Source organism: Nesoenas mayeri (genome assembly GCF_963082525.1).
Source record: "Nesoenas mayeri genome assembly, chromosome: 2".
NCBI classification, from domain to species: Eukaryota; Metazoa; Chordata; class Aves; order Columbiformes; family Columbidae; genus Nesoenas; species Nesoenas mayeri.
The window spans coordinates 36,823,097-36,841,686 of record NC_137543.1 but is presented as its reverse complement, the minus strand read 5'-3'; the positions used below and the strand labels follow the sequence as shown (position 1 = coordinate 36,841,686).

General features: G+C 36.6%; 1 protein-coding gene across 1 annotated transcript in view; it reads left to right on the top strand.

Moving 5' to 3' along the window:
* The window catches only part of PREX2 (phosphatidylinositol-3,4,5-trisphosphate dependent Rac exchange factor 2), a gene marked incomplete at both ends in the record, with an annotated part of 173,024 nt that overhangs the window by 83,377 nt on the left and 71,057 nt on the right, over positions 1-18,590 (top strand). Inside the window, 10 exons of the mRNA XM_080338602.1 lie at positions 89-164; positions 897-969; positions 2,113-2,255; positions 2,408-2,500; positions 3,789-3,937; positions 6,550-6,635; positions 8,689-8,825; positions 12,068-12,185; positions 13,042-13,226; positions 16,002-16,163. Of these exons, the coding sequence (XP_080194728.1) occupies positions 89-164; positions 897-969; positions 2,113-2,255; positions 2,408-2,500; positions 3,789-3,937; positions 6,550-6,635; positions 8,689-8,825; positions 12,068-12,185; positions 13,042-13,226; positions 16,002-16,163 (1,222 nt within the window). The remainder of the gene's footprint in view (positions 1-88; positions 165-896; positions 970-2,112; positions 2,256-2,407; positions 2,501-3,788; positions 3,938-6,549; positions 6,636-8,688; positions 8,826-12,067; positions 12,186-13,041; positions 13,227-16,001; positions 16,164-18,590) is intronic.

The window sequence follows — 18,590 nt, the reverse complement described above, 5'->3', positions numbered from 1 at the left end:
TAAAATACACTTTTTTTTTTCCTGTTAGGCTCTTTTGAGGTTTTGTTTGATTTTTTTTTTTAATTTTATTTTTTTTTTATTTAAAAAGGGATAAAGATTATCACTTGAGAACCTACAAATCTGTTGTCATGGCTAACAAACTCATAGACTGGTTGATTGCACAGGCAAGTATAAACCTTCGGATTTATGTCCATTTTGCATTTGAGTTCTAATTTGAAAAGTCGTGATGTATTAAGCAGAATAACATGGAAACACTTTGTGTAAGGGTTATTAGAACAGTGTGTGTGAGTGTAATCTTCTTAAAGTAAGAGAAATCAGCCGTCAGCAGCCATGCTGTTCATGCCTTTTGTGCTTATCTTCTTTATTTGCAGTTGAACTTTAAATGTGTTAATGGGACTTAGCTTTGTGATTCAACATGTAATATTATTTATGGCTTAAAATGAAATGGATAGGCTCTGAAAAACTCCTACTGACTAGATGGATAAAAGTCAGTACTAATTTGTTGTCATCAGTTCTGTGTTATTTTAAGGGGACTAGGAACAAGAACAGGGTGTCCTATTCACTCAGTCACCATGCACCAGTTCTATAAAATGAAAGTTAAAACCTTGCACACTTTTAGATTCTATTATGTTCAGTGTTACTAAAATGTTTACATATTTATTTGTAACTATAAAGAGGTATTACTACATAAAGGTCCCTTCCAACCCAGACTGTTCTATGGTTCTATGATAAACATGTATATACTGTTTTATGTGTATGCTATAAGTGCATATATAAAGGTGGCGGTGGTAAATATACAATCATTGCTGCACCTGTGAGGTTATGCCATTATGCATAGAATCCATTTTGCTGCTATATTGAAAAATATTTTTTAAAAATATGGTATGTTTTAACAGGGGGATTGCCGGACGAGGGAGGAAGCGATGATATTTGGTGTAGCTCTTTGTGATAATGGGTTTATGCACCATGGTAAGTAAATACATTCTGTACAAACTATGCTTACCTTTTATTTAATGCTGTCTACATACTTGGAAGGAAATGCACGGGCTGGTAAAGATACTACAGAAGGGATAGGAAGTCATTTCGCTGTATTGCTGAAGAGACCTACGCTACAGTCTTCAAGAAAAAATAGCTGTTGTATGCTCTGAATGCATTTTCAGTTGATTTTATAGCAGGTACAGAAGAATTCAGTTTCTAAAAGATTTAGGCGAGGCAGTTTTATTAGACACTTTGAAAGAGATTTCTTAAGTAGGTAATACATGTTTGCACAGATGAGACTTTAAAAAATTAGGAAATATGTAGAAAAGAAGTGAGACATTTTGGAGGAAGTGAATAAAGTATGGAGCACAACTTTAGAAAAGTGATGTGATGACAATAGGAGAAAATGGATTGTAGAAAAATGAGAAAATCATAAGGACAGTGGCAAACAAAAAAGAAAGGAGAGATATGTGCAGTACCAAAAATGAGGTGAACAAAGTCACTCTTAATACCATCAGAGGGAAGATCTCCGTGAAAGCATTGAAGCAGTAGGTCATTTACTGAAATGAAAAGAGGAAGAAATGGTTTTCTCACCAACTTGTATAGAGAAGGAAGGAGAATTAACTTCCTCTCCGGCACTCTTTGTTCTTTTTCTTTTAACTTTTGAACATGCAAACTTCATCCGTCTGCCAGTTTTGTCCACATCCCACCAAACCAATTTCTAATACTGAATTTGGCATGCTTCACCACCTGGGGGGTGCCAGAACTTGGTGGTGAGCATCTCCAGCAGCTGTCCAACAGAACTTTTCAAAATAATATTTGAAAATATTTTTAGGAAAAATCCCTCTGTTTGGAATTTTCACTAGAACCATTTCAGGCTAATGTGTCTTCCTCAGCTTGGTGGGATCCAGATGTTGTAGTTGAAGATGAGCACAGTGATGCCTGTTTGTAATAGATCCAAGTAAAAATCCTTGTTTATGTTAAAAATTAAGATTTACGTAGATTCACACACAAAGACAGTTTGCTGGCATTCAATATGTGTACGCATGTTCAGTGTTTTATGGTTCATGAAAGATATTCAACAGTTTAAAAGAAAATAGAAAGGATTAATATATGTGGTTTTGTATCATATAGTGTTAGAGAAAAGTGAATTTAAGGATGAACCACTGCTGTTCCGTTTCTATGCGGATGAAGAAATGGAAGGATCAAATATGAAGCACAGACTCATGAAACATGATCTGAAAGTTGTGGAAAATGTCATAGCCAAATCATTACTGGTGAGTGAAACCCAATGATTGTCTGCTTTGAGTAAAATATTGGTTGTAGTGACAATAAATTAGCACTATGTATTGTTGTTTAATAATGGGGATTTACTTTAGCTCGTCCTAATGCCTTTCTGAACAATATTTTTAACAATTTTATTTTTCAGATTAAATCTAATGAGGGCACCTATGGTTTTGGTTTAGAAGATAAAAATAAGGTGCCAATTATTAAAGTGGTGGAAAAAGGATCAAATGCTGAGGTATCAAGTATAATAAATTATCTTCCCTGTTTTATTCACTTGATCACAAGTCTATGTGTTGTACATCAGCTAGGAAAATCTATAGTAGTAGAAGATAACAATGACAACTTTCCAAGAAAGCTGTGATTATGAATATTTTTGGTTTTTTTCAATGTTGCTCTCACCATTATAAATTTCTGCTCAGGTAAATTGTTATACTGAGTCGTGATACAAAATTTATAATTTTATTTTTATACAGTTTATATTATTCCAGTGATGACATTAATCTTGAGTGGAATAAACATTTTTGGTAGAATATGAAATCAATAAATCTAGTCTATGAGTTGCACTTCATATATTTCATAATAAAGGATGTATCAAGCTTTGGATGAAGTCTAGAATTTAAGAATCTGAATGAATAAATTACAGCCTTTCCATTTGTTAGTATTGCTCTAGATACTCTTTGGGTAAATTCATCTTCTGCTGAACTGCATGGGAGTCTCTATACGTGTGAACATAAAGTACGAGTGTGTTCCACAAGAGAAGTAATTTAGACCTAGATTTCAAGCCTTTGTAAATCTCATGGTGGAATAGAAATTTAAGATAAAAATAAATACAGCGAATCAATAATATAATACAGCCACAGAGCTGTGTCAAGGGTGGTTTCTGGCAGTCAGGTTCTACCATCACCTCAGATGGTGCTAAGGGTTAGCCTGGGCCCTGAGCCACTCTGTGTACTCCTGCCATCCAACTGCTTACAGTTCCTTTCATGTTAGACCAGAGTTTAAAAACTGTTTGCAATTTGGCTTGCCATACCTTTGGCTCAAAGGCCATGAAGCATTTAAGGATATAGTTTTGTTCTGGCACTTAATAAATGCTCACTTACTAAAATATCAATCATTAATCCTTATGAAAAAAGGCTTTACTTTCTTTGAAGATTGATGGATGGACAACTAGGTAACGTCATAAAAAAATAAATGGGCCCAGTGAAAACTGTGTTAAATGTTCCAAATATTAACTGATATTGTAGCACTGTCATAAAATCTTGATTAAGACTAAGTCTTGTATTTATGTCTCTTCAGAATGACTGTTTATTGTACCTTCACATCAATTTAACCAGTTCTAGAAACATTTTGTGGTGTAAGTCTTTCATGCGTGATCTGTGAAGGAGACGTGAAGAATGTAAAGGAAGTGTGCGTGTCATTATTCCTGCTGAGTTGTCATTATTCCTACTGCGTGCTAGCAGAAGAAAATATAACGTTAGTGATTCTAAAAGGCAAACATACACACAACTGTTACTGTTTTCTAGATGGCAGGCTTGGAAGTTGGGAAAAAAATCTTTGCCATTAACGGTGACCTGGTTTTTCTGCGCCCCTTCAGTGAAGTGGATTGTTTCCTGAAAGCGTGTTTGAACAGCAGAAAGCCCCTGCGGGTTCTTGTGAGCACTAAGCCACGGGAGTAAGTTGTTGTGCCTTTGGGGGACTTCTTACAAACTACACTTGAAATGAATTTTAAAAGACCAGTGGAACTTCAGACAGCACTGCTGTAAAGTTACTTTAAATGCTGTATCTAATCTGACTTTGTAAATTCAAGCCATTTGGTCTGCTTTGAATTTGGTTTATTACATTTGTCAGTCAGTAAAAGCGCTTTAGACCATCAGCTCTGCCACTCTAACTACATGCAGGAACTGCAAGTGTAAATGAAATTTCCTTGACTATGTGAATAGTTTTGACCACTTATCTCTCACAGTGTTTACTAAACAAGTTGCTCTGCCTGGGACTTAGTTGCTGGTTTGGCAGAAGTCAGACTCTGTGATCTAATGGGCCACTTCAGCCTGTGTGCTGGTTGTGTAAACAGCAGGGGCAAGTAAAGAGCTCCCCAACTTTATCTAACAGATGCATTTCTGTACACAGGTTTGACCTTTCCTACCTGAATGCATTTTTTGTTAGGTGAAATAAATAAAAAGTGAGGCCTACTGGCTGGGTTCAGTAAGTATGTAAATGGGCATAGGTCTATTAATAAAGGTAGTGCAGTTGTTACTAGTTTGTACATACCGAAGAAAGAAGGGAGTGAGAAACAGTGGTCAGGAGTAATTCTAACAAAATTTTGTAGAGTAAGGGGGAGCCACCCTGTGTTACCAGCAAGGACACATGGGGTGCCTTGGGAATGGCTCTGGTTCAACGCTAGAATGACAACCTATTTTTCCTCTTAATAAGCAAAGGTGTGTTGAGAAATACAATGGCACCCGGAAATGGGAGAAGAGTAAAGAAAGAAAAATGGCATAAAGTTTATCATCTGGACTGATACTCTAGAAAAAAAACCCCAAACAAGCAAAAACAACAACAACAAAACCCCACACCAGTAGATATTAATGTTGTAGCAAACATAAAAACCATATCTTGGCCTTTCTTTAGTATAGATCTTGGGTTAATTTCTGATACAACTTGCCAGTGAAAATGTGGGTGAATTTCAAGGTTGATGGAGATGATCTTGTGAATGAGGAGTTCCGAGGAGCTGAAGAGTTCTTTTCTCAGTGCTGCCTGCTTTTTGTCAGGAGCTGCTGCTAGCACAGCTGTGTTGGCAGAAGAGACAGGTCTTAGCCTAATTCTTAGCCTAAACGGCCAGTGGTGGTCTTCCATAGCTCATTAGCATGTTCACAAAGGATTTTCAGAATGAAACCATGTGGATAGTATCCACCTTAGTTAATATGTAAGTGTAGTATATAATGCTATAATTATGAAATATTTCACATGAAAATGTATTAATCTCAATAATGTTCTAAGATTTTAAAAAAATTATATACTTCAATGGGTTTTGGATCTCACCTCACTGATAGTAGTCATCAAATGCTGAACATTATGTATACCAGAAAAAAATGACAGTACAAGAAATGATGCAATGATGTTATTCAAAACTAGCTGTAAATCAAGTTTATTACAGTCCAAATGTATTTTAAAATCGGTTTTCAGCATCGATTTGGGTTTTTTTTCTGCTTTTGCACTGGCAAATGGAGTTCAGGGCAAAGATCCCTCAACTAATAATGGAGCTGGCTTTGGAAGTAAAGGCTACAAAGTTAAATCAGCGCACTGTTATGCATGACCTGACTAGCTCTGATAAGAGCTATGCTTTTTCTGGAACCCGAGCTGATATCATGTGGGCATGCTTGCTTACTTTGGGTGAGCTCAGGGCTTCATTTTTAGGAACAGATGTGAATTTTGATTCTCAGAACTGTGTTTTTGTTGGTCATGTTTGTCAGTTGGTTTATTACTGTCGCACTTAGACCAAACGAGAGCATAGCACAATGTGCTCACAAGTTAATGAACAGTAGTAGGTGATTCTTGCTTTACAAACCTCAATACTTTGCAGTATTTCTGAGCAGCTATTCAGCAAAATATTTTTTCAGTAACACTCACCAAGCAGGCACTTAAATCAGGGGTGTCAAAATAATTTTCATCGGGGGCCACATCAGCCTTGCGGTTGCCTTCGAAGGGCCAAATGTAATTTTAAGACTGTGTAAATGTCGGAATAGTTACTTGCCTTTGAAAGCAACTGTGAGGCTGATGTGGCCTCCAGTGAAAATGAGTTTGATACCCCTGACTTAGATGTTAACAAATTGTAATACGGATCTAGTCTCTGCAGTCTTCAGCAGCTCATCTGACCGGGCCTGCCGTGCTCTGTGGTCCCCAGGCTCTGTCCTCTTGGCTGAGACACCAGCTGCCTTCCCAGGGCTTTCAGTGATGCTGTGCTGTGGCAACTTACCCAAATCACAGTCCCTTTGGGAGGAATTTTAAAGCTATGGTGATGCTTTGGTCATAAATGGCATATTGAATCTCCCTGTAAATAAGTATTGCCTTCCTCTGATTGGTTTCGGTACCTCAGCTTACTGCTCTTCTTGATGTCAGTGGTGTAAAATATCTGGAATATGAATGGTGCTGTATCTGAAACTGCAAACTGGATCAAAGTGTGGACTCTTTAACACCTTTGGGAGCTACTTATTGCTGTCCACTTTTACCTTGAATAACAAAATGCTACCTTTCGCTCCATACATATTGAATCTTTGCTTGTATCAGGACAGTGAAGATTCCTGACTCTGCAGATGGACTTGGATTCCAAATTCGGGGTTTTGGGCCATCAGTCGTCCATGCTGTTGGGAGAGGTAAGCCGTGGGAGGTGTAGTGGTAAATATACACTTAATACCAAAATGGCATGGCTGGGATAAATAAAAGTTAGGTCCAGTGATTCAGCTCATATCCCCCCCTCCAATAACAAGCAGTGAAATAAAATGAAATAAGGTTAAGGCCATGCATTCTTCACAGACTGAGGAATAGCTGATGGATGCAAAATAACCTTCTCCCTGAGCGTTAATTTGTTAGGTGGCCATATGGTTCTGCAATGTTCTGAAAACGTTTTACAGAAAATGTACTTTTCACAAATCTTCTCAAGGGTGCTAGTGACCCAGTCTGTCTTAGTAATTGCAGATGTTCCCTCTAAATACTCTTTTGTCTGTTTTGTGATGTGATTGTCAAATGCTTGCCACCCATAACTCACTATGTTCTTGACTGGTGCACCAGCGATAAAAGTTGAAGCATTCTTTGTTGCTGTTGCATGTTGTTCATGGTAGAGCAAACTGACACTGTATTTTCACCTATTGTGTGGCAGTTGTGTCCTTTTTACTCCCTCTTCCCTTTGTAGCTGAGGAATTTAGAGAGAACAGAACTGCAAAGCAGCCATATTGGGACAGAGCTCGATTACTTCTTTTTCTAGGCTGTGGTGCCAGAAATTAGATTTTCAAGAGAAAGTCTAATAAACTACAGACTGTTGAGCTGATATGATAATTATTTCTGCACCTGGATCTCAATTCAACTGCCTATCCTTATTCGTTAAGCACATACTTTATTCCAATTAGCCTCAACAGTGTGTAAGTGCTTGCATATGTGGTTTACTAAACCTGAGAGATATTAAGCATATGCTTAAATACTTTGCTAAATTGACCTTGGATTTTTTGGAGAGAGGGTTTTTTTTTATTTGAGAGAAATTTAATGAGGCCTATTTAAATGGTTTTTTAAAAATCTTTTGTGGGGGGAGGATTGCAATAGCTGTACTGGTGTCATTTCCAAAGGTTTTTTTGATATTAGATTTAAAATGTAGCTATCATCTAAGCTGATAGTACCAAAAATGAGGGAATCCATGTCTATTCTTTTAAGTTATTTCCTTGTCAGATATGCTCAGCTGACAAGTCATGATGTAGCTTTTCTCTTTGTCAGCCCTGCAAATTCAGTGTAGCCTTTCTTGCATAGCAGCTGGCGTCTGAACCTCAGCCTTGCAGTCTCCAGGCAATACATTTTGACTTCCCTGGCACCTTTGTGGCAGTATCAAGAGAGACATGAAGGAGGTGAACGTTCAGGTAGCTGGAACTAAGGTCATACTCCAGCAGGCTGTCTTTCAGGAGTGGGCTTGAGTCACATTGAAAAGACTTGAAGACAGCTGCTATTTTTGCAGTAACTATTCAGTGGACAGAAGATTTTCCCAAGGTGTTTATTTCATTGTGAAGATAAATCACCGAACCATATATTTTACGTTGCTCAAAGGGAATGTTTTGTTTTTCCCCCAAAAAATAATTAAATTTGAGATATCCTACTTGATTATCCTTTGATTAAAGCTGTAAGGCACTCCGCTATAATTGAGTTGGTAAAAAATATTAAAATAAGGAACAAGATCCTTGGAAATGTCTTTGCGTTTGGATATTTCACTTAATGTTTAACAAGAAATTCTAGTATGTTCTGCTTTGTATGTAAGACAGAGACACCTGAAGTAGTAAAGAAACTCATAATCTTCGAGCATATAAAAGAATTTGAAGTAGAAGTGGTCTAAGTTGTAATTAGTGAGTTTCAAGCTAGGGCTTTTTTTATCCTTTTAAAATCCTTTAGGACATATTTTTCACATTTTCATATCACTAATCAATGTTGGTCTTATGAAACTGCCTTTTGAAAGTAGTCTGGTCCCTTTTAATGAAATTGTCTGCTGGGGAACACAATTTTTTATGGAGTCCACCTGAGTGCAGAAGCACCCCGTGATCTGGGGAAGTATGCAGGAATCAGTGGGAGCAGATTCTGATTTAAAAAATGAGGCCTTTGGACTGTAAGTTTTAAAGGAGATGTTTAGGAAAAGAAGTCAGTTAACTAAGTTTGTTTTGTTTTGTTTTTTAATAGGAACAGTAGCAGCTGCAGCAGGTCTTCACCCTGGCCAGTGCATAATCAAAGTGAATGGTATTAATGTCAGCAAAGAGACTCATGCAAGTGTTATTGCGCATGTCACGGCATGCAGGAAGTACAGGCGGCCAATGCAGGTGCGTCTCACCTTGTACCCTTACAGATTTTATTTTAAAATTTTTTTTGGTCAGAGCAAACACTGTGTTGTGTATCTCTGTCCACATATCTGTTGTGTTTGATTGGGATGAGGGGAAATGAGTGGTGAATAAAAGAGAAGGAAAACCAGTTGAATTAGAAAAGCTGAAGATTGCTCAATATTTTGCTCATGATCGAGGTCTATTTAATTTCTGCACTGAAGTACATCTAGGCTTGCAGCAATTTTTTTTGCATATGCAACACTGGAAAGATTATTTTGAATGCTTCTGCAGTTCTGTGCAGAAGGCATTCTGAGGTATATTCCCATCATGATGGAGAGAGATTTACGCAGCTCGCTGCCTGCTCAGCAACAGGAAAGTGCAATGCAAAAAGCTGAACTTCTTCCACAATTTTGTAACACTTCAGCACATAGAGAGCACATTGCACCTACTCCATCCATAAAAGTCTCTGTGTTCCCATTGCATTCCAATCTTGGGAATAAACATACATTCAAGGACTCAAAATTTCCCTTTTTTTAGTGTAAGCATGCAGTTGTTATTACCTTTTTCACATTAGTTTAGGAGAAAATCTTAAGTTTCCAAGAAACAAATTTAAGGAAGAAAACCAAAACCAGCTGGATTCTATAATGTAATTTTTCCAAGTCCCTGCAAATTTTTCATAAACTGTGAACCAGTATAATTAATTAACTTCACAAACACTTCCAGTGCATGTTAATTGAGAAGAAAAATCCAATTAAAATCAAGAGTGAAATCCTTCTCCCACACCTACTGCATAGATATGAGATAAGAATTACAAGTAAACGGTAGTTGGAACTGTGTCATGCAAGTACGGTCTTTATGAAAATGTTTGTCTGGATGTTTGTGTTTAAACTCTGATACAGAATTGAAGTTGTTACATAGCACATCAAGATCAAGCTCGCCTATTCTTTAAAGGAAGTTGAGCTCTAATAAAGAGAAGGTGCTGTGTTCACTAGTAGCAAAAGTGCCTAGAATAAAAGATAAATTAATTTATTTACAGCAGATGTGTTCTCTGTGTGTAACTATGGAGTTCCTATAGAGATTAATGACATCCAAAGAGGACTGATTAATGTTGTCTGGCATGAATGCCTTGCTGTGCAAAATTACTGTGTGTTTGTTTGTTTTTTGAATCCACTTGTGTAATATGTTGGAGTCCATAACTGTTTTTTATTTCAATCTTAAAAAGTAGCTGATCATAATTCAGCAAATTATAACTAAAATCCCTCAGACAGACAAGTAAAACTTCATTTAGTATATAGTGCTATCAAATACTATGGGAGACCTGTCTAGACTGAAATAAATGGCAGTATTCCCACTGGCATCAAGGCAGCTAAAATTTCATTTCCTATTCAGAAATTTCAGTTTTTAATTATTTGGAAGATGACTATGGATTTCTCCGATTTTGTAACTACAGTGCATTAGCCTGTCATTTAATTAACATGAATACTACAGGCTCCCCTGTGGTTGGCAATTGCATAATTGAAAGGGGTCCTTTTTATATTTCCTGCATGTTCCACTTCTCAGGGTGAGGAATCTTCCTGCTTGTCTGGAGAGTGAAGTTTCATTTCAGATTCTTGCACTGTGAATAACTGTGTAACTTCTGTTGGACAATGTTTCTATTCTTTCTCTCCTGTCTGGATAAAGAAAATTGAAAGCAGATTTTACTTCTTGGAATTACAATTTCTTTGCAGTGATGCTAACCATGATGTGACAGATTTATGCTTAGTTTGTGCCTCTGTAGTGCTTGTGGAGAACATCGCTCTAAATCATATTGTGTTACATCTTGTGTTAACTTTGAAAGAGGGGCTTCCAGTTTAAGTAGTTAGTCCTTCCATGAGGCCATGTTACATTTACATAAAGAAGGAACCCTTTGACATAATGTAAATCTCCTATTAGAGATTGGCATGTCAGTCTTAATACTGGCATGCAGACCTGTGGGACTCCATCAACAAGCAGCAGGATTTTAGGTGTACCTGTGAAGAGGTGTGGGTTTCAGAAGCATTTCTGACTATCAGCTTGTGCACAGGTGTCCTCCAACAATTGACAGAGAGCTCTGAAAGTCAAGCTTCCTTATTAAAATATTTCAGTGCCTTTTGGGGAAAAGTGAGGCATACACGAATCTAGGAAAACTAGAGAGAAGGAGTAGCTTAATCTTTCAAACATTCAGTCATCTATGATTAATGGGTTGAAGATAGCAGCTGGATGTTGTATATTAACAAAGCATAATCAGAGGTACTTGGCATTTTGTGTGAAAATTGTAATATTTAGCTGGTATCCTTCCTTAATTTTGAATTGTTCCCCAAACTTATTTTTAAAGTCTGTGAATTCAGATTGGTCATAATTGTGTCATTTATTCTACTGTAGCTGTTAGAGAGGCAGTGATTAAATCACTGTCAAGCTTCTTTTGAAGTGTAAGGTGAAGTCTGGAGATGCCATACTTGACAGGCCCTTCCACAAGGATGTGATGGGCATGTGGCTGAGTAAGTGAGGGGGGAGAACAAGATGTAAGGTGTACACGTGGCTTCTTCATAGGCTGTATGGCAAAGCCACGATTCCTGTCCTCACATGTCAGTCACATAAGATGCTGGACTTTTGGGACCCGTGATTCTTTCTTTTTTGAGGGTTTTGAAAATCAGTTTGATAGATGGAAAAAATTCTTGTAAAATAACTGTAGTCAAGGCAAATATAGGTAATGAAGGCTGCAGTGTATATTCTTCTTGCCAGTGATGTGTAGGTGACAGATTAACTGGAGATACTGTGTCTTTGGTTGGTATTCCATATTTGCCAGTAAATTTGTGGATGCACAGCAGATGGAGCAATGCAAAAATTGATTGTCTTTGTTTTTTCACTCTTTCTTCTCCCAGATATTTTTCAAGGTAAAGTTTGATTTGAAATGTCTTAAATTATTTTTGGCAGAGACATGCAACTGAGAGATGTCATGCTGTCACAGATATCATACTGTCTCGTGACAGTATACTCTGAAATAAAAAAATTAGTTAACAAAATGCTTCAGATGGTTTTAGACAAAGCCAAAATTCTCTGCAGTTTTCACAATATTATTTTCAACTTGGAGTTCAGAAGGCAATAATGCTGATAATAATCAGGGAATTCAAACATCTGTTTCATGTTTCATAGCAGTGAAATAAGTTGTTATGTATTGCCCTTGCAAAGCTTTTCCTAGCTGCCTTTTTTCTGTTGTTATTTAGCAAGATTCTATACAGTGGGTTTACAACAGCATTGAAAGTGCACAGGAAGATCTTCAGAAAACAACCACCAAGCCCTCTGGAGATGATGGAGGAGATGCCTTTGACTGCAAAGTGGAAGGTATATGATGCTTGTTTTGATTTTGTTGTTGCTCAGAACGTTGGTGTAGTAGCTAGGAAAATATAGGCAGTGGTTTTGTCTTCAGCAAGGAAATTGCAAGCAGACTGTAAGATGTGATTTACATAAGGAGTTGTTTTTTTATGTATTCTAAAGATATAAATTTAACATGCTGTTCTCTGAAAATTATTTTACTTCTCATTTTCAGAAAAAGCTGCTGTGTACACTTAAGGGAAAATCTGTTCAATTTTCATTCATAGAATAGATAATACTAGGAATTACCTGATTTATTTTCACCACTAGTAATAATTTAAGGCTAAATTAGATGTGTTAGTCAGTACTGCATGAGAAATCAGCTATCCTTCAGATTATTTTCAGACAATTAACATTTAGATAAAGCTGCATTCATATGCATCATGGTGATTAAAGAGACACTTAACGTATTTATGTTCTCTGGGTAAATGCTGATATTGTGCTTTTATTTCTGAATGTTGACACTTTTCATGGTCATTTTATTCTAGTTTATTTAGAAGTTCTCAGTTTTCCATTTTTTTGTTGTTGTTGATTTTTATGTCTCTGGATTATAAACGAAATTGAATTTGTCCCCTTCAATAACTGTTTGTAAAGAGAGACTACAGTGACTTGTCTGCTCATGCCTCTTCAGCAATCTAGTACTTTAGCATCCATAAACCTACTGGTGTTCTGATTATTAAGTCATTTGGCTGGTAGCTGGGGTTTTTGATGAGTGTTTTTTAAATAGAATGATTTGAAATACCTGTTTCTAGAACGTATGCCTATGTCCTTTTCAGTTCAATGGCCAACCCTCCTCAGCTGATTTGTGTTCTTTTCTTTATTCTAGAGGTAATTGACAAATTTAACACTATGGCAATAATTGATGGGAAGAAAGATCATGTGAGTTTGACTGTTGACAATGTTCATCTGGAGTATGGAGTAGTTTATGAGTATGACAGCACAGCTGGAATAAAGTGCCACGTGTTAGAAAAGATGATTGAACCAAAGGGATTTTTCAGCTTGACTGCGAAGGTATGAAGCAATTTTTGTATGTACTAGTTCTTATTATGCTTAATACCTGTGAGGCAACTTCTGCCTTTTGCTTATTCTTAGGATTATATGTATTTAATACCTTATATTGGGTAACCTTTATCCCTGTGGCATTTTGAAGGATGATTGTGTACTCAGGAGGCAAACAAAATTATGGTGAGGTTATAAATTGAGCCTCTGAACTGAAAAGATGTTAAAGAACGTGAAAGTCTTCCATTCCTCCTGCCCCTCTCTCCTTTTTCTTAATTATTGAATAAAACTTGAAAGAAAGTCAAAGACTCACTGAAGTGTCATAACTTGGTGAAGGTGGGCTGTAGTTTCCAAAAGTTACTTAATCTCAGCATAACTGTGTGTACAACTTTCAAAATGTGAAAGGAGTAGTGCAACATTGGGCTTTTGTATGTCTGAAAGTTAAATAAACCTGTGCATATATTGGTGATATCACAGAGGAAGAAAAAAATACAAGTGCAATTTCAGAGTTTACTTTGGAATTTTTATTTTGTGAATATTTCTAAATGGCAAAATCTGTGATTGCTCTAAACAGGATGTGATTTGTTCTATATCTATATTCGGTCATTGTTTGAGCCAAACTGACAAATAATGTAGTCATATAGCTTTTCCTAAGTTTGTTTTTATCTTTTCACACATATGCTTGCTAACAAAGTACACTTAATAAAAGTATGAAAGCCTACATTTTGGGGAGTGCATTGGTATCTGCACATTTCTTTTTCTGCTGGTCTTCTATCAGAAGTATAAACTAAAGTACTGATCACTTATTGAAATGAATTAGGCATGGGGACCTGTTTCTTTTCCCTGACTTGACTTTGGAGCAGGTCAGGTTGACAGATAGGGGAGTAACTTCATGCACCAACATGATGAGATTTGCTAGATCTGGTCTAGTCAATGCTTCAGGTCATTGGCCTGAAAGATGTTAATTCCTGCTGTAATCACAATTTCATGTAAAACGTTTAATGTATTGTTTTCTAATGGCTTATGAAACATTTTTCCATTGCTCTGTATGAAGTAGTTAAGTAAAGAAGTACTTTCAGCACACTGATTCTGGCCTTAAATAATGCGGTGTCATCACTCTTAGTGTTTAGGCTGGTTAAATAAATACTTAGTAATTATTAAAAAACAAGAGGGGAATGTAATGTGACTATGTTAGAATAATATAAAGTTTATATCAAGTGATAGTGGTCTAAATGGCTACTAAAGGTCCACTGGTAGAAAAAGAAAGTCCCTTAGCTCAAAGGTGATAGTACAAATTGTAGTGTCGTTTCATCAAATATAACTGTCTACAAATGGTTTTAAATACTCTAAACATAAACTTCTCTCTGTATTCAGTGGGGTCTTATCCTTCTCTCCATACGCTTCTTTCTTTGTTGTGTATTTATTGTTACTTTGCATTTTTAAACATCTCTAGTTTGCATCATATGTAGGAGGGGAGTGAAGTAATCCCAGACTGCTTTTCTGTATTGTGCAAATCTTTGTGCTAGTTGTTATGATGAGAAGGCGTCCAAAGTTGTGCTGCAAAAGTTACTGGTTTTGAATGTACTTATTTTAATATACAGCTGCAAAAAACCTCACGTGAATTATTTTCATTTCTATTATTAATTAAACCTGACATAAAGGAAGCTTAGAGGTACGACCAAAGAGACTGGGATGTTTTAATACAGTGATTAAACACTGTAGCAGAAGAGTTAAAGACTTTGCTTAATTCATCCTGCTGGCGACCTGAGGAAAAAAATCTCTCAGGATCTACTACTTTTTAATCTGTGACTTCTTAAAAACTTCAGATTTTGCACTTTAAAATTTCTGTATGTTATCATGTTTTTCTAAACTCCTTGGTGGAGTTTATAAATCGTATATTACGTCTGTGATGGTGGATAGTATAATAATGAATTATAGCAGAAGTGAATTACAGACCGAAGTCCCATGCTGGAGTCATACTGTATGTGATGTTTGTCCAGACTGCTTTGAGTAGCTCTTTTCTTCTTTAGAGGCCTTAATCTGGATTTTGGGTGCCTCTCTTAGAAAGTTATTTTGGGTATGTTTTTCAAACATGTCTTCAGAGTTGGACCCAACTAGCAGGAGACATTTTCCAAGTTCTGTAATACAGGGAATTTCAATGCCTGAAATGTAACTCTGACTCCAAAACCAGGGCTGTATCCTACCCTTACCTCTTCAACGTGTGTTTTCTTTCAGTTCTCTATCACCATCATTTGCTGGTGCTACTCCTATCCTAGGAAAACCTGAGTCTTTGCTGGGCAATATAGCTTCTTCTGTTCCCCATCTTCCATTTATATATAGGATATACAAGAGGATCATACTCAGTTTTGTTCTATGCTTTTTCAGTGTGTTAGTGTCACTTTTACTGCAAAACCAAAGTTTTGCTACAAGTAATGAATTCATCCATCAGCTTTGCATAGTATGTGCTGTTCAAGTAAATACAGCAGGTAATGTATTTCAGAGGAGCCATAGTGGTTACATTAGTAGGAAATTAGTAGTAAATCCATTATCAGACAATGTCACGAGAAGTTAAATAAAAGTGCTTATTATAGGTGTAATTTATGCAGGGGATAGATTTAAAGAAACCGCTTCCCCAGTTTCATTAATTGTTGTTCTGCAGCATTGCCTGTAATGTTAAAAGGCAACTGATTATCAGGCTTTTCAGCTTTAATTCTAAGGGATATTAAGTAAGGGGATATCTTAGTCATCTTATTTCATAACATACTGCTTTTGTTTTTATTATCTTAGATTCTTGAAGCACTGGCAAAAAGCGATGAACATTTTGTGCAGAATTGCAACAGCCTCAATTCCTTAAATGAAGTAATCCCCACCGAGCTTCAAAGTAAATTCAGTGTCATCTGCAGCGAGAAAATTGAGCATATCTACCGAAGAATCTCTAGTTATAAAAAGGTACAACCTGCATGTCCTAAGCTTGGTGATATTTCTCTTTTAAGGGAAAAACAAGGGAATGTGGTACAGCTTGAGTAACTCTTCAAAATGTCTATTGCAATGACAAAAATATGGCTGAAAGTTTAGCTATTTTGAGGTGTGAATACCTAAACTGAGTAACTGCATAAATTCTTTTCAAACTGTGCTCTTTATTACCTCTTATTTAGACACTGTGTGGATTATATCCTTACTTGTTTGCTGTCTTCAGTTGCAGATACAATCAACTGCATATTTCCCACAGAAGGCCCAGCATTCTTGTAAATGCCTTAAACCAGTACTCTAGTGAATTTGCAGATGTTAACCAAAATGAGGCAATAACAGCTGAATTGTTTTTTTTCCTTCTAATCTTCCATCTTAATTTTAAATACCAAATTGTTACCCTTTTATTCATCTTTTATGTCCTTCAAATTGGTATGACTTTTTCTAGCAAGACTCTTAATAGTAATAGCTCTGTGAATTGTTAGATTAACTTGGGTTAATAAAACATGTAGCACAGAAAAAAGGAGAAAGTGCTGATTTTCATACAGTTGACATCTAAATTAATGAGATGCGAATGAATAAAGTATGACCTCTAGTTGCAGTCAGTGTATTTCTCTGTAGTTGTTTTGCTAAGCAGGGCATGAATGAATCAACCATTCGCCAGTTTGTTAATGCAAACTTACATTCTCATCTTGGCTTCTGGTTCCTCTCCCATACAAGCTAGTTCTTGGGGGTTGGAACTAGTTTGAAGTAAGCCCAAAATGGTAACAAAGAACTGGCTCTGCCCTGTCTTATCTCAGTTGGGGTCTGAGTTGGGACATTTACAAACTGCTCTGTTCTGAGAGTTAATATGCAAAAAATTGAAAGGAAACAAAAAGGAAAAAGAGGTTCAATGTAGAAGCTTCACACAGTTCTAAAAGTTGCGTGGAAAAGAACAGATAATGTTTTCTTGTTTTTCAAAGAAAAGGAGGGAAAACTGTAAGGAAAATCTGTAGCTTCAGTAGGATGAAGGCCAAAAAGTGGTTTTCCAAAGACTTTCCAGGGTGCTCTCTGACAAGAAATCGAATAAACTGAGGAGCTGAGTAACAGAAGGAGACATCAAAAGGATTCTGATACTGCAGTACCAAACATCTGATGTGTCAGTTGTTTGCCTGAATTACACTCCTCTGTTTTTTCTATTTAATTAAAATTCAAAATATATTTTTAAAAAATTTTTAGCTTTAACATTAATGATAGTGTATTTAGAGTTCAAGTAGCGTGTAGGTGCTTTAACTTTCCCATAGCCAAAAAATTTGAGCATGATGTACAGTCTCTTTACAGGAGGCCAAGATGATATATGAAATTTTATTATATTATACTGGGTATGAAACAAACAGCCTCGGGGAAGTTTTCATAGTGCTTATACTGTCTAGAAGCAGATCTTGCTGATACAAACTGCACTTCCAAGCTCATCTGCTCAAAAATCAGTAGTTTCACAGTTACAGCTTTTAATGACAATTAGTAATGCAATGAATTTCAGGAATAGATATGTCATTTTCTTGGCAAGGTAAGGGTAACCATAGTTACAGGAGACTTTCAGAGTGCCTGAGCCCAGCTTGGTTCCTGGTTTCACTGTGAAAGTTTGAGTTCTATAAATAGAAACCCTGTAGATTTCTGCAGTTCCTACTATTATTATTATCAGAACATTTTGCTCATAATAGACCTCGAGTCCAGTGCCATGAGTCCCAGATGTTTCTGAACACATATATGAAAAGAATTTTAGGCCTGACTTATGACCTGATTAAATTGTAGCCAGGCATTTGGTCTCTCTGGAGCAGGATGTGTGGGAGATTGAGATGTGAAATATGTACTGCTTGCAAGAACATTTTCATCACTGAATGTCCTTAGTGCCCTTCTTAACTATTTGTACATTCTTCAGCCTTCAAACAAGTCCATAATTGGATTTCTTGTAACCTTCCAGATCTTATTCTGATATAAATATTTAAATGTTACTAATCAGTCAAATGTTCATCAGGCTGAAGTAATATGACACCAAAATAAGCAGAAATGTAAATCCTAGCACAAAAACGTGTTGTTACTCAGAAGGGATATACCTTTGTTCAACTCAAGTGTTAGGCAAAACTTGACTGATTGAATTTGTACTGATATTTATTAGAGAGGGAGCTTTGCAAATTAGCTTTGAAAATAATCTTACACGTGAGCTGTGCTCCATACCTGCGGTAGGTCTGCACAATATTTCGACTGGACAAATACTGTGATTAAAATACCAGGGACTTGGAACTGATTGTGTCTTTTCCAGAAAAAAAATTTCCCCTAACAACAAAATGCAGTGGAAAGGACATATTTTGACAAAAATCCTACTTGTGACTGACAAGTCTCTTCTCCGGTGGGAGAGCTTGATCTCATGAC